Raw genomic sequence first — 16166 nt, 5'->3', positions numbered from 1 at the left:
GAAAGAGTGGGTCCCTTACTGAATGGGGGAAGCAATCTAGTGACACACGAGGTGGAAAAGGCAGAAGTACTCAATACCTTTTTCACTTTGATCTTCACAGGCAAGGTCAGCTCCCAGACTACTGCACCTGGCAACATAGTTTGGGGAGGAGGTCAGCAGCCAGCAGTGGCAAAAGAACAGGTTAGGGACTATTTAGAAAAGCTGGATGTGTACAAGTCCATGGGGCAGGATGGAATATGCCTGGGGCTGTTGAGAAAGTTGGCTGATGTGATTGCAGAGTCACTGGCCATCATCTTGGAAAACTTGTGACGATTGGGAGAGGTCCTGGATGACTGGAAAAGGGCATATATAGGGCATTTTAACACATGCTCCCAATGCAACACTGGGCACTTTTAGTGCTAATTAAAAGCTCCCAGTATTGCATCAGGTACAGGTGTATAAGTAGCACTGTGCGCATCAGTGCTGAGAAAATGGCAGTGGTGTGCTTTGAACTAAAACGCATCAAACATGTTTTAGTTCAAAGCATACCACCCGCCATTTTCTCAGCACTAATGCATGCTGCACCACTTATACACCTGCACCCAACGCAGCACCAGGTGCATCAATTACATACTACAGCAGACTTGATTAATTGAGTCTGCTCTGACATACTAGATTTCCAGTGCGTCGGAATAGACTCACCGCATGTGTGTAAGGGCCCATCTCTAAGAAAGGAAATAAAGAGGATCCATGGAACTATACATTGGTCAGCCTCACTTCAGTCCCTGGAAAAATGATGGAGCAAGTTCTAAAGCAATCCATTTCTAAGCACCTGGAGGAGAAGAAGGTGATTAGGAACAGGCAGCATGGATTCAACAAGGCAAAGTCATGCCTAACCAACCTGATTGCCTCCTATGATGAAATGACTGGCTCTGTGGATGCAGGGAGAGAAGTGGATGTGATATTGGGTAGATATCTGGCTGGGATATTATGATCCCAACACTTGTTTCTGCCCAGGGCAGGGGGTCAGACTTGATGATCTGTTCAGGTCCCTTCCAACCCTAGAAATGATATACCTTGACTTACCAAGGTTTTTTATATGGTCTCCCACAACCTTTTTGCAGGCAAGCTAAGGAACTACAGCTTGGATGAAGGGACTATAAGGTGGATAGAAAACTGACTGCAGCATCAGGCTCAGAGGGTAGTAATCAATGGCTCCATGTCTAGCTGACAGCTGGTGTTGAGTGGAGTGCCCCAGGGGTTGGTCCTGAGGGCAGTTTTGTTCAATATCTTCATCAGTGACCTAGAAGGTGGGATAGAGTGCACCTCAGTAAGTCTACAGATGACACCAAGATGTGGGGAATAGTGGATATGCTGGAGGATGGGGCTAGGATTTAGAGAGACCTTGACAAATTGAGGACTGGACCAAAAGAAGGCTCATGAGGTTCAGCAAGGACAATTGCATATTCCTGCACTTAGGACAGAACAATTAATGCACTGGTACAGGCTGGGGACCAACTGGCTAAGCAGCGGCTCTGCAGAAAAGGACCTGGGGACAATAAGCTGAATGTGAGCCAACAGTGTGCCCTTATTGTGAAGAAGGCTAACAATATCTGCATTAGTAGGAATGTTGCCAGCAGATCAAGGGAAGTGATTGTTCTCCTTTATTCAGTACTAGTGAGACCACATCTGGAGTATTGTGTTCAGTTTTGCCTCCCCTTTCCCCCGCTACAAAAAGGATGTAGACAAATTGGGGAGAGTCTGGCAGAGGGCAATAGGAATGGGGTCTGAGAGACATGACTTATAAGGAATGTCTGAGGGAACTGGGCGTATGTAGTCTGGAGAAGAGAAGACTGAGTGGGGATTTAATAACAACCTTCAAGTACCTGAAGGGGGTTCAAAAGATGATGGAGTTAGACTGGTCTCAGTAGTGGTAGATGACAGAACAAGGAGCAATGATGTCAAGTTGCAGCAATGGAAGTTTAAGTCAGACATTAGGAAAAACTTTCTCACTAGGAGGGTAGTAAAACACTGGAACAGGTTACCCAGAGGTTGTGGAATCTCCATCCTTGGAGGTTTTTAAGACCCAGCTAGAGAAAGACTTGGGTGGTGTGATCTAGTTGGGGATGGTCCTGCTTTGAGCAGAGGGTTGGACTAGATGACCTCTTGAGGTCCCTTCCAACCCTAATTTTCTATGATTCAGACTAGCACCATGCACTGGATCCAGCACACAGATATGGCACCATATTCAGCACAAGCCCCAGACCAGCCTTTCACACTGCATGCAGCATGTGGCACCAGGACTGGGGCTGGCATGTGTTGCATGTGATACAATGAGCTGGAGCCAGTACATATGTTAGGGCCAGCTTGTACTGTGTGCTACATGTGGTGTCTATACTGGACCAGCCCTGTGTACTGACTGCAGTTCACAGGACTGGTCTGTGGCCCAATCCAGACCATGGCCCAATCCAGACCGTGCCCCTAGTTCCATGCCACTAATCTGACCCAAGGAGCTGTTATACCCCTGGTGAAGAGCAGAGTCAGTGCCAGAATTTACAACAACTTTGTTAGTCGCATAGCTCCCTATGCAATATATGGAGAGTTAGGCACGTTAGATACAAGACAGTGCATGGGGAGAGTTAAACACCTCTAAATGACATTCACAAAAGCTGGCATGCTGAAAAATAATCTGAGCTATAGGACAGGAGTGTGCCTTCACTCCTAAGAGCACCTCTTCATTCCCAGCACAAAATAGTGTCCTAGAGATTAGGGTATTCTCCAAAAAGGTGGATTCAAATACTCTTAGGCAGTAAAGGGAATTTAAGGCAGATCTCCCACATCTTAGATGGATCCTATTGATCACTCAAGTATCAGATTAAAGGAATCTGCTAGCTCTGGGCATGTTTTCTTCAGGGCCCACTCTGTTATGTGTGATCTAAGAATGTCTACTCAATTCAGTCCTACAGGTGAGACAGGCAAAGGAACACCTAGTTTGTAGTTAATTTCATGGCCAAGAAAGGGTGAGAGAGATGCTATATACCCAATAGCTAAAGACAAGGAGACCCTCCAAGACCATGAAAGCTAGAAGACCTAGAGACCTCACTTGGACCACAAGCAGCTGCAACAGCTTTTCAGCTGGACAGTAAACTTAAATTGATAGTGTACTTCAAAGAACTGGAAAGCCACTTTATCATAGACTAGAACCAATGAAAGTTACAAAATAATTGCTGCCTTGATTGAAGTGTTTGGAGCAGTGGGATTAGATCATCAAACAAAGCAAATTTGGGATATAATAATATAATTGCCTTGTAGCTTTGAGACTCTTCAATGCTATAACTGTGATCACTCTCTCTGACCTGTCTTTCTCCCCTCATTCATCCATGTACCTCCTGGCTATTGAGAAGAAGAACAAGAAAAGCAGTTTCTCTTCCTATTCCTCCTCCCATACCCATTTTCTACTGTCAGGAAGAAAGGGGTACTTCTCTCTGGCCAGTTTCTTTTCCCTTCTGAGATTAGATTCCAGCAGCTCTGGTCCATATGTGTTGCTGATGAGATGGCTAGTGCTCCTGTGATCAGGAACAGCTAGAAGAACATGATGATCAGACTTCTGACCTACATGAGAAGTCTGTGGAGATACAGGTTAGCTTTGCATCTTCAGGTTGAGTATCTCCACCTTAAGTAATTTGTTGTTACTTGTAGGCTCATTAATGGATAAATTGCATCTATTAAAAATGAAATTTAGCAAAGCCATTAATGCAGTCTACTTATCTTTCATATTTAATATGAAACTGAAGCCATCTAACATTCATTTATTTGGAAGACAGGCGTCAGGACATGTTCTATAATCATGATTCATAAATTTCTCAAAATATTTACTTATGCAAAACATCATTTCTTTTTAAATGGCAGGCATGTAAGGTGGAAAAGGATAAATGATACACATACAATTTAAAACTGCTTACTGCTTATTCTGCTAGATGACAGACTGACTGTTTTGCTGTTGTCCATCTGCCAACTAATATGTAATTTAAAAAGTTTAAATATATGTTTACAAGATACTATATTTTACCCAATACCATAAAGTGTATCTACTGCCATATGATTTGATCATGGTTTTGTCCTTCATTTCAGTTTTAAACCAGCTTAATATTAAAAACACATTAAAAACAGATTTAAGGAAAAAAACATAAACAGCTAATAATGCTCCCTGTAAAATTCACAGAAATTGAGACATTTAAAAAAAATGCTGAATCCTTTTCTTTTTATTCAGTGGCTAGCTATTCCAGCACATATGACATGGTATGTTTCCTATAATGTTAATGTTCCCTTCATTAATCTGTACACAATGAGTGTTTATTTCTCATCTAAAACTCGAAATCTCTGGATACCCATAAGTTTTAAAAATAGACTCTTGGCATTTCATCCATGTAGTTTTTTGTCAATAAACTGAGAATCTAAGTTCTCTATTGCCTTGTTTCTACTCTAAACCAATCATTTTCTTTCATTTTCTGTTCTGTCTGATGATACCCCAGCAGAATAACCAATTTTACATATATACTGGTTCAACTGCTGTCAGAATCTTTTTTAAATCACTAAGGCTGCTGACAGACATGGAAAAAAACAAACAAAAATGGAGCTTTACTGGAAGAGGAACTGCGTTAGTTTGCCCCAGTTCACCCAACATCTGTATAGATCAGGCACTTCCATGGTGCTTTTTAGTACTTTTATCTAATAGCTGATTGAATCAACTACTGTGTTAGTCTGACCCAGCAAATCAGCCATTAGATAACTGAATCAGCTATTAGATAAAAGTGCCAAAAAGCCCCATGGAAGTGCCTGATCTATACAGATGCTGGGCGAGCTGGGTCAAACTAATGCGGCTCCTCTTCTGGGTATGTGCTGTCATTGGAGCACACTACACTGAAAGCAAAGTGCCCTTTTTTTCCCCCACCATGTCTGTCAGTGACCCAACAAGACTAGTTTGTAATGCAATCATTCTCAGTTGTCACAAAACATCTTTCAATTGTGATTTATTAATTTTTTCCAGAGTAACAATTTACTTTCTTATTAGTATTCACCAACAAATTAGTTGAAATCTTGAGGGCAAAAAAAGAAAAGAAATCAGTGGTGTGGCTTTTTGCCATGAATAAAACATACATAGGCAACAGGATACATGAAGAAAACAGATGACAAGACAGTATGTGATTAAAGGCTGTCAACATCAATTTGTGCCAGTTGTTGCTAATGCCTATTTTCACATAAAAGCAGCATTGAACTAGAAAAAAAAATGTTCAACTCTTGGTCCCAGTGCTTGAGTCCTTTCTCTAGCAATTCCCAGTGATGTGAAGACATGATAACTTATTTTTGAGGTAAATAGGAGTTTTGCCTGGGAAAGTACTATAGAATAAGAAACATAAAAAGGGTTGGGAGTTTTCAATGCATTATTTTCTCAAAACTTCTAAGTGGAATCCAAGTATTCTTTAATTTTTGCCAGTGATAGTGTGCCTGGCTGGACTACGCTCTGGTATATAACCACGGCATCAATAGTGAAATGCACTACCCCAAGTTAAGGTAAAAAAAACTTTTTGGACTTGCTGTGCAGTGCAGCTACTGTGCCCAAATATGGCTAAGCAGCTGCCTTCTATTAGCCATTGCAACTGGCAAGAAGAAAACTCTAGTCCTGTCTCTTCTTCATCCTTCTCTATTGATTTTGCACCTAGCACCCAGACCTGAGAGCCTTGTCTTCCAGATTCCCTTCAGTCCAGCATCTGCATGAGTAAGAGGAGACGTGAGCTCCTTGCAACCTTTTCCTCTTTTTCCACCCACGCATGGGTCTGGGTACATGTCTCTCTGTCCTTATGAGAAAATGTTACGGCATAAGACAGGATTACCAGAGGCGTTTACACCCCTAATTTCAAATTATATCTGTAGTTCAATTACCAATCTGCAGTCCTTGTTTTTAAGTGTAAAATTTAATCAGAAAATGATGTTTGGGACCACAACCTGACAATTGGCTCTTAGCCTGAAGAGGAAGAGTATTATTTTTCCTTTGTTTTTAACTAAATGTTGGAAACAAATGTTTTGGGTGGTTTCACATTCTCACATTCTGTGAAGTTAGGCAAATAAACACTAGTGGGTTCAGATGTATTTACTGTACTTTTTAAGATTCACATACAGCTTAAATTTTTAAATAGAGGCTTTGCAGAAATCTATAATATGAACAAAGGCCCTCTGGTAATTGATGATAAATGTTGTTTAGAAAGCAGCTACTTTTATTTTACTTTGCTTAGGCAAAATAGCAATTATACATGCTTGGTAGCTGAAGGTTTCATTCAACACAGATTTAATCATGATTTCTGCATGTGGAAAAGGGGGAACAGTGTTTTTCCTGATATTAATGAGTTATTTATTAGCAACACTGGGTATGCACAACAGCCACATTCACACAACTGTTGTTGTGTCTCCATTGCATCAAATGACTTCTAATGACCTTATGGTAAGACTTAAGAATGCACATAGAAAGATCATGTACAAGATCAGTTTATAGTTGGGTCAACCAATCGGAAACTTGCTGGTGTCTACATATCCATCTGTTGTGTGACTCAGAAGGGAGCTAAGAAGTCTCTGAACTGCCAAAAAAAGCAACATAAGGGGAAAGTAGCATCCCTGCTGTTATCCTCCAACAGCTGAGAGAAATCTTAATGCAGTTTTACAGCTCTGAGGACAGGGACATGCCAGGACATCAAGACAGCAAAGATTCAAAAATATTTCTGTGCAAAATGATGTTGTTACCGAAAACATCAGTTCTAAATTTCTACCCCCGCACATCTAGAAACAGCACTATGCAGGACAGCCCCTCTACAAACCAGGAGCCCATTTTCTGCAATCTCGAATCAGCAGAGTTTGGAAGTCTTATTTCCCCATCCCACTCCCGAAGATGGAAGCATGACATCGCCAGGGCTAGGGACAGAAATTACACATAGATCAGCATCAGCCGAGATTCAGGTTTTCCATTCACCATGGAAAAACACGGTAAAATGTGGATTTTCTCATTTTAAGGAGAATACCCCAGATTTTCTCATTTTACAGGGAAACACGTGGATTTTTCTCCTTTAAAAGAGAAAAACACGGGAAACAATGGGTTTCCCCTTGCAGGCTGGCAGAGTTTCAACCTGCAAGGGGCTGAGAGAAGCAGGAGGAGGATGATCAGCAGGGGGTGCCATGTGCATACGCGCACGTACACATGCACATGGCTCCCTGGCAGCCTGGAGAGCAGCTCCTGCAGCTCCCTGGAGGTAAGTTGGGGGGAGAGGGGAATTGAAGCCCCCGTAGTGAGGGAGAGAGTTGGGCTGGGGCTGCTGCCCAGCTGGTGCAGGGTGTAGGGCTTAGGGCCCAGGCCCAGAATGCACAGCTGCAGGGCCTGGGCAGGGAGCAGGACAGAGCTGCAGGAGGCTCATCCATGGAGCGGGCTCCCCACCACTGCACATACTCCCCCAGATTTGTGCACGGGGAGGGTGCAGGCTGCCCTCTGCGGGCTCAGGCTTCCCGCCCTGCTGCCCTCCCCCCTGGAACTCTGAAGCCCAGTGGGTGAGATCCAGGGCAGGGCACAGTGGGGTGCGGAAGCTTGTTGCTGCCACTAGGAGCTCCACGCTGCCATGGCATAGTGCCCCGTGCCTGCCCAGCAGCTGCAGGAGTGGCAACACAGAAGTGTGCCCCTCGCTACTGCCATACAGGGAGGGGGCACCTTGCCATGGCAGCGGCTGTGGAGGCCCTGGGGATAGGGCAGCAGGACAGGGAGCCCCGAGCCCACAGCAGGCAGCATGCACCTGCCCCCAGCCTGACGGGCTCTGCTTTAGCTGTGCCGCCCATTGGGAAGGGGGAGCCAGGCTCGGCACTCTACTCCACCGCAGTAGCCGCTACCTCCCACAGGTGGCATCAGGGGTTTGGGAGCTGCTGCGGGGGACAGGGGGCTGCAGATGCGGGTCCATGGCCCCATAGCCCTGGCAGCTGTGGGCCCCCCTCCTCCGGCAGGGCTGGACAGGGTGGGGGGGTTGTATGTGGGGAGTGAAAGTCACCAGCAGGGCCCAGGGGGCTGTGGGTCAGGAGTGAGGGGCAACGGCATAGGCAGGGCACCAGCATATCAGGGCTGCTCAGCACCACAAAGCAGTGGCAGAAGACAGCTGTAGCAACTGAATCCGTATCCTGGTGAGTGAAGGGCACAGGGAGAGCTCTGATTTTCCATGATAAAAAATCCAAAATCAAACACCAGAACTTATAGGTATTTAGAATTTATTATATATATATATATATATATAAAAAAAATGGTGTTTCATTTTAATTGTGGATTTGGGGTTTTTTAATCAGAGAATTTGCAATTTTTAAACAGAGGAAACCAGGATCCCTGGTGATCAGAAACCAATTCAAATCATAACACAACAGAAGTTCAGTGCACAACTGGCCAAAACCGGCTTCAGATAAATCTAGATGGATGTAGTATCAGACTTGACTGGTTTATGTTAAATTGGTTTGTTGAACTTTTATCCAGAGTCAAGTCAACTCGCAGTCCCCCAGCTTCTCAAGATGCTTTGCACCTCCCTGGCAAACCCTCCCCACCCCTGGTAGGTGGGTGGGCTAGCCTTGGCCCAAGCTGTCTGCCCTAGCCAAAGAGGGAGTGTGTTCTAACACTTCTGGCCCAGGTCACTGAGGGGATGTGGCCTGGGCCACTGCAGACATGTGGCTGCATTTCCAGAATCAGAAGCGAGTGTCAATCTATGCAACTTAAACTAACCTGCTGTGAAATAGGATATCCTGACAGGATACATCAATGGTTCAGGGCAATTGGTAAAATATGGAAACTTTGACTTATAGGTTACTTGTTCTATGATTATACTTTGGAATTTCAGAGAACCATGTGAAAGATGTTAAGGTCTCAAGTCCATTTTCTAACTGGCAGGTGCTCACATCCAAATAAACACACTTGGGAGTTAACTGGCACTAACTCGCACTCTAGCTAGTATTTTAAATTAAAAATAGCCTAATTGCAAATCATAAAGATTGTTAGTTTCCAATGACAACTCATGCAACATAGTGCTTATCTTTATATATGTTATACCCTAGAATTATTTTACACAAGCCAGATATAATCTTCATAGCTTATTCTATTAACGTGGCACTGGTGGTATTTTTTGCAATAGTGATTCTAAACTGGTTGTGCTTTTAAAAAATAAAAACATCCAAATATATAAAAAAAAGATGAGTATGTAGATCAGTAACTAACAGGAATATATACAAGGTCCTTGCACCAATATCATAAAAAATGGGTATTCAAGTCAATTCTAGTACTGGTATGTGAATATTTATGCAAAAAATCGATACCAGAGAAAGCAGTCTCAATTATTTTGTTTGTGTTTTATGAAGGAGAGAGCATCTAGACACACAAAAGCACATACATCCTCTGCTAATCAGGACATCCAGACAATTAAGAAGTGTGATCCAAACACTGAAGCTTGTAGGAGTCCTTCCAATGACTTCAGTTCGGTTTTGGATCAGACCTTAGGAAAGCTACATGAGGTGATATATTTAACAAAACAGAGTATAGTCCTACAGTGCTTACTCAGGTTAACATGGAATGGGAAATTTGACTAAAAAAGAACTTCAGGCCGGTCCTTTCAAAGTTTTGTCTGATCTGTGGAAATTACAGAAGCTTATGAAAAGGTAAGATTTTAATTTTTTCTCATTCATCTTTAAAATATTTAAGTATATGGACAGTATAGTACTCCCATTTTTAATTAAAATGTTCATTAATTCTAGTTAGAAACAAATGTAATAATATGGCCCAAGGAATTAACACCCCAAAAACTGAGTGCTAAATGTTAAAAAGTTCTTCTACCTCAACACCCAAATAAAATAAAAAGTTCACAGTATCCTTTCACCTCTTAAGTTAAGGTCAAAAGACTTGAACACATCCATTATACTGAGTTATTTTGAGAAACCTGCCACAATGTCTCAATAGATGCTGTGCACTTCTGGAAATCTGACTTCAGAAATAAGTAATGTTAAATTGAGAAGGCAGTAAACCCAGCTGGGAAATAAGCATACTAAGCCCAATCCTGGAAACACGAGCGCACATAAATAATTGACACACTCGTGAATGTTCCTAGGATTGGACTTTATGGGGCAGCTGTAAAGCCCCATAAAGACTTTACAGTCTTTAAAACCCCCTTCCCCCTTAAACCTGCCAGCCTGGAGTGGGGTGTGGCCACAGACCTCACTCATAGTGTGGGAAACAAACCCCTAGCAGCAGCTGCCCCACCCCACCCCCCAGGCAGGGAGGGGACTGGAGAGGGGGGGCAGCCCCTGTTAGGCTTTTGCCCCTTCCCCACTTGAGCAGAGAGTGGGGGTGTGGCCATGCCCTGACCCCGGCCCCAGGTCAACAAGTTGGGGGAGTAGGGGAAGGGGGTTTAAACCCCCTACCATACCCACATGGGACCCCAGCCAAATCTGCCTGGGTGGGGGGTGCAAAACCCTGGCAGGCACCCCCCCCTCGAGCGGAGAGCACAAGGGCAGAAGCCTGGCAGGGGCTGTCCTCTCTCCCCCATCCAGGCAGACCCTGGCTGGGGTCTCATGTGGGCCAGGGAAGGGGTTTAAACCCCTTCTCTCCCTGCCTCGGCATTTGAGCCCCAGGCGGCGTGGCCATGCCCCTCCCGCTCTCTGCTTCAGCAAGGAGAGACAGAGAAAACCCTGGCAGAGGCTGCTCTCTCCCCTCACTCGAGATGGGGCAGAAGTGTGGCAGCCCCTCCCATGCAGACTCCAGCTGGGCTCCCTTGTGGCCACAGAGGGGGCTTAAACACCCCTGCCCCCCTGCCTCAGGCTGTCGGGGCTTGGCTGTGGCCATGCACCCCCCGCCTGCCCACCCACCCACCTGCTTGAGTGAGGCAGTGGGAGCAAAAGCCTGGCAGGGACAGCTCGCCACTGGCAAACTCCAGCTGTGGTTCGGAGCCAAGACTGTGGTCTGGCCATGCCCTCTCCGCTGAAGCATCAAGCAGGGAAAAGCCAGGCTGGGGCAGCTTTGCCCCCACCAAATGGACTGCCAAGCTGTGGTCCAGGGCCAGGTTTCCCACTCCCACCCCCTTCTCAGCCAGCCAGAGCAGAAGTAGCGCTCCAGCTAGGGAGCAGAGGGATGGAGCCAACCTTGCTCTGCTGGAGCAGACAGCACAGCCCAGCCCAGCCCAGGGCTGCAAAGCATCCTGGGATGCTGGGGGGCTCTGATTTAACTTGAATCAAGAAGGGGTCTAGGACAGAAGTTCCATAAACTGGTTTGACCTAAATCAGTTAAGTCTGATACTACAGACAACCATGTTTATCTCAGACCAGTTTCAGCTATTTTGAAAGTGGTTTATGTGCACTGAACTTTTGTTTTGTTACAGGTTTAAACTGGTTTCTGATCACTTAAACTGATTTATATATAATTTCTGTCCCTAGCCTTAGATTTATTTTCTTCCAGGGAAAATGAGTGTGTTTAGCTTCCAGGGTGTTTAGGTTCTTTGTACTGGCAGCAGGCAAAGGGAATGTAATTACTGTTATGTGTAAGAACTGCGCCACAATGGGACAACCTGAGGGCAGAAAAGAAGAATGTGTTGTATCTGTTTGTGGTATCTTCATCATTATGAACTATTATGAACCAAGCAGCACCACTGGCTGCATGTTAGAGATCAATGTGGAACAGACAGCAGGGACTGGTGAACCATGACTCTAATCCCTTTCCCTCAGGCCAGTTCTTTGCAGTTTCCAGGCATATGCATTTGCAAACAGTCCTAGCTCAATCTATTAGTACTGGGCTTTTCACGTTATTTATACACCAGCCCTTTATTTATTTTTCCCTTACTGTCCACATGCCTGATGGGGTTATTCAGGTAAATATAGTCGCAAGCATATGTTTTTGCATGTATAGGCCATAAGTGAATTTTACTTTGAAGTAGCAAACATGCAATACTTAGCTGTAAATAAGCACTCAGGTAAGTGAAACAACTTCAAATCACCACCCACAAGACAGAATCACCATGACTTAAGTCAGCAGTGCACAGGTCTTACAGCACGTATTTTTGCATTGGGTATCTAAGCAACTTTTTATGTTCTATAAGAGGAAGCCAGAAGGCAGGGTAGATCTGCAAATTATAGACTAATTAAATCAGAGAGGTATAGCATAAGCTTGTGTAAGCAAAGGGCTTACTTCATCAGATGTTGTCCCTTAGTCATTCTATAAAGTTGCAAATCTACCCTGCCCTTCTGCCTAACACCAGACTAATGCAGCTAATTACCTCTCTATAATAAAGTCACTCAAGGCATCCCTGCTTTGAAGGGGATCCCTAAAATAATTATGGGCATTACAGGGTCATTTGAAAATGAGCTTTTAAAAGCCTGGAAGGAACACTTAAATATACTGAACTTTAACCTGAATCTCTTCTTTCCCTGTCACAATTTTTGTATCGAAACACGAATCGGTTACTTCCAAATCTGTCTCCACCTCCTAAACAACCTTGTAGTGAAATCTTTAGTCCAGCTGCAGTCGGAAACACAGATGCAACTCCCAGTGAAGTTATGAAAACCATTAACATACATCCTAGACGTGTATTTGGCCAGTAATGTAGAATACATCATATTCCTATTAATTCTATTGCAGCAGATGATGACGAGATTATGACTTCGTTGTGATAAGATTAGAATTTCATTTTAGGGATAAGAAAAATAGGTGGAATAGTGGAAGATGAAAACTTTTGTTGGATCAGAAACATCTTCAGTCACTACAGGAGGAACAGGGGAATATTGGCAACATGTATTTCTCTTTATGGATATGTCAGCCTGGCTCAAATGAGTACTCTTTACTTATGAGAGAAGTCCCAACAAGAAGTCAGTAAGCTTGATTCTAGTCTCTGGCTGTTATAATCAGAGTTAACTCTACTGAAGTCATTATTGTTACATCAGTTTAATGTTGGCATGAAACCATAAACCAGCAGAACAAGGACTGTCCTCATCAATAAGGCTAGTAGTTTTAGGGCTCTGTCCTCAAGTATAAACTTTGCATTTGTTTTGAAAGTTTGTTTCACCACCTAAATGCTTTTAAACATGCTTTGGCTACCATCAAAGGCAGTGTGTGACCCCAGATTACATATCTGTCACATCTTGTATGTGGGCCTTATGCAATGTACATGAATGGGAACGGACCCACTTCTCTATTAGATCTGCCCGCTCTCTTTCATCCAGATTTCTATAGATAAAATCTGATCCTGCAAAGATGCGTAGGAGAAAAGTTACTCGTGCTCTCAAGATTTTTGCAGGATCAAAACGTTACTGTGTACAGTATATATTTCAGAACTGGGACCTGTACATACAGTGAGGGAATACAGGTGGCATTCCACCTTTTCAAACATAAAATCAAAAATGAGGATTACATCTATTTCTTTCAGTTTAAGGCTCTAGTTTGCTTGTCTGCCCCACTTTTAGGGCCTGAATTTTACCACCCTTCATCACTTGAGTAATCCTCCCTCCTATGAGGAGTCTGACTGGACTTCAGAAGCGTTACTGGTGGGAGTTCAGTTTAGTCCTGGGCTTGAAGCACCATCCAGAACTTGCACAGCGATAATAAAAAGCAGTCATAGTCTGACCTCACCAACACTGCTGCAAATGCCACTGCAATCAGTTGCTCCCTGAAATTCTACCTGAAATTGTAGTGGACACCTCAAACTTTTCTAGCCTGGAGGCACCCTCCTGAGAGCCAGGCTGCCCTCTGACAAGCGGCTCTTTGTTTTTACTCCTTTTTCTGACTAGAGCTAAACACTAGTGTAATTCTCCTGGAGCAAAGAGCTCAGAAAGCCCAGAACAGACAAGGCAGAATGGGGGTTCCTACTGGAGAGCACCCGGTTGTCCCTGTGAATTGTGGCTGCCCGCCTAAGGATGCCAACACGGTGTATCACCCTTGGGAGGACTTTATGACTGAGAAAGCTGCTGTAGGCTCAAGGGCGGCTGCTAAGCTCCCCTGCCTTCCTGGTAGGGAAGCAGGCACCTCCTGCCCTAAACACAGGACAAAGCAGATGCTGGGCAGGAGGACTCAGGGCAGGGGTGCTGACTCACAGCCACAGAAAATCAGAGAGGCCGGAAGTCATCTAGTCCAGTATTTCTCAATCTGTGGGTCATGACCCAAAAGTGGGTTGCAAAATATATGAAAGGACCACGAACAAACTTTAAAAATAGATTTTCCTTTAAAGGAGAAAAACATGGGAAATAGTGTCTTTTCCCTTGCAGGCTGGCAGACTTCCAGTCTGCGAGGGGCTGCTTGGGGGCTGCACACACACACCCCATGCCCCACACACACACACCCTGCCTCACACACTGGGGTCTGAAGGGGGTCAGGAGTGAGGGGCACTGGGTCAGGACTGGCCATCCATATTTACAAACTGGTCCTGGTACAAAAAAGGTTGAGAACCACTGATCTAGTCCCGTGGTTTTCAACCTGTGGTCCGCAGATCCCTGTGAGTCCGCAGATGATGTTGAAGGGGTCTGCGAAAAATGACTATGATGAATCAAAAGTATGCGAACAGCCACACACAATTCAAAGCAGTATGCAGCTCCATTCAAAATTTAGGGGTCCACAAATGAAAACAGTTCAAAAACCACTGCTCTAGCCTAAACCCCTGCCTGAGGCAGGACCATCCCCATCCTAACCACCCCATACATCCACCATCTAAACTTCACGTAGGGCTGCCCTCACCCCTGCCACCACACACACCTCATACTGGCTTCTCTGCCACCCAGGAAAGCACAAAAACACCCTATGCCCAAAGATGGGCATTTATGCCCAAAAGCTTGCAAAGAATGATTTTTTTTTTATTTTTTCCAACTATTCAGCTGGTCTAAAAGATACCACGTTTACCCAGCAAACCATGTCTGATGATAACACCGCCCTAGCACCCAGGGTTAAAGCAGGGGAACCAGGGTAGCCAGCCAGCACCCAGAGATACTACATTTACCCAAAGCCCCTTGTCTGCCCACAACACAGACCTAGCACCCTGGGTTAAAGCAGGGAGACCAGGGCAGCCAGGTGGCACCCAGAGATGGATTTACCCAAAGTACCTTTTCTGCCCACAACAGAGCCCCAGCACCCAGGGTTAAAACAGGGGAAGCGAGGCAGCGCCCAGAGATACATTTACCCAAATAAACTTGTCTGCCCACAACACAGCCCTAGCCCCTAGGTTAAAAAAGAGGAACCAGAGCAGCCAGGCAGCGCCCAGAGATCCATTTACCCCAAGAAACTTGTCTGCCCACAACGCAGCCCTGCAATACATCTACCCAAAGCCCCTTGTCTGCCCACAACACAGACCTAGCACCCTGGGGTAAAGCCAGGGGACCAGGGCAGCCAGCCAGCCAGCACCCAGAGACACATTTACCAAAAGTACCTTTTCTGCCCATACCGCAGACCTAGCGCCCAGAGTTAAAACAGGAGAAGCAAGGCAGCGCCCAGAGATCCATTTACCCAAAGAAACTTGCCTGCCCATGACACCGCTCTAGCCCCCTGGGTTAAAAAAGAGGAACCAGGGCATCCAAGCAGCGCCCAAAGATACATTTACAGAAACAAACTCATCTGCCCACAACACAGCCCTAGCACCCAGATGCCCAAAGACCCCCGTGTGCCCACAATGCAGCCCTAGTGCTGGGGTAAAGCCAGGGGAGCAGGGCAGCCAGGCAGCGCCCAGAGACACATTTCCCAAAAGTAACTTGTCTACCCACAACGCAGCCCTAGCACCCGGATGCCCAAAGACCCCCGTGTGCCTGCAACACAGCCCTAGTGCCCAGGGTAAAGAAGGAGAAGACGGGCGGGCAGCGCCTGGACCTGCCCGGGGGCACGGGGACGAGCGACGGGACGGCACGGCACAGACGGGACGGCACGGCACGGCACGGCACGGGACGGGACGGGACGGCAGGGGGGAAAAGAAGTGACTCCTACCCGGAGGGCTCCCTCACTGACTCTGCTGTGTACCTGCTGTGCTCCTCCACGCTGCGGTTCTCAGCCGCCCGCCAGTCGGGCAGCGTGCTGGCGCACAGCACCACCATGGACACGATGACGAAGAGGATGGAGACAGTGGCCAGGATCTGCGCCGCCAGCGAGGACGCGGGCTCCTCGAAGGTGCGGCGCA

At 45.6% G+C, this 16166-nt stretch overlaps 1 protein-coding gene across 1 annotated transcript in view; it reads right to left on the bottom strand.

Annotated features, from left to right (window-relative positions):
* KCNG3 (potassium voltage-gated channel modifier subfamily G member 3) overlaps positions 1 to 16166 on the bottom strand; it is a gene marked incomplete at its 5' end in the record, with an annotated part of 22379 nt that overhangs the window by 5799 nt on the left and 414 nt on the right. The window contains 1 exon segment of the mRNA XM_025207741.1: positions 16010 to 16166. This exon segment is cut by the window's right edge and continues 114 nt beyond it. Coding sequence (XP_025063526.1) covers positions 16010 to 16166 — 157 coding nt within the window.

Source organism: Alligator sinensis, unplaced genomic scaffold (genome assembly GCF_000455745.1).
Source record: "Alligator sinensis unplaced genomic scaffold, ASM45574v1 scaffold173_1, whole genome shotgun sequence".
Lineage (NCBI taxonomy): Eukaryota > Metazoa > Chordata > Crocodylia > Alligatoridae > Alligator > Alligator sinensis.
This window is presented reverse-complemented; position numbering and strand designations above follow the sequence as displayed.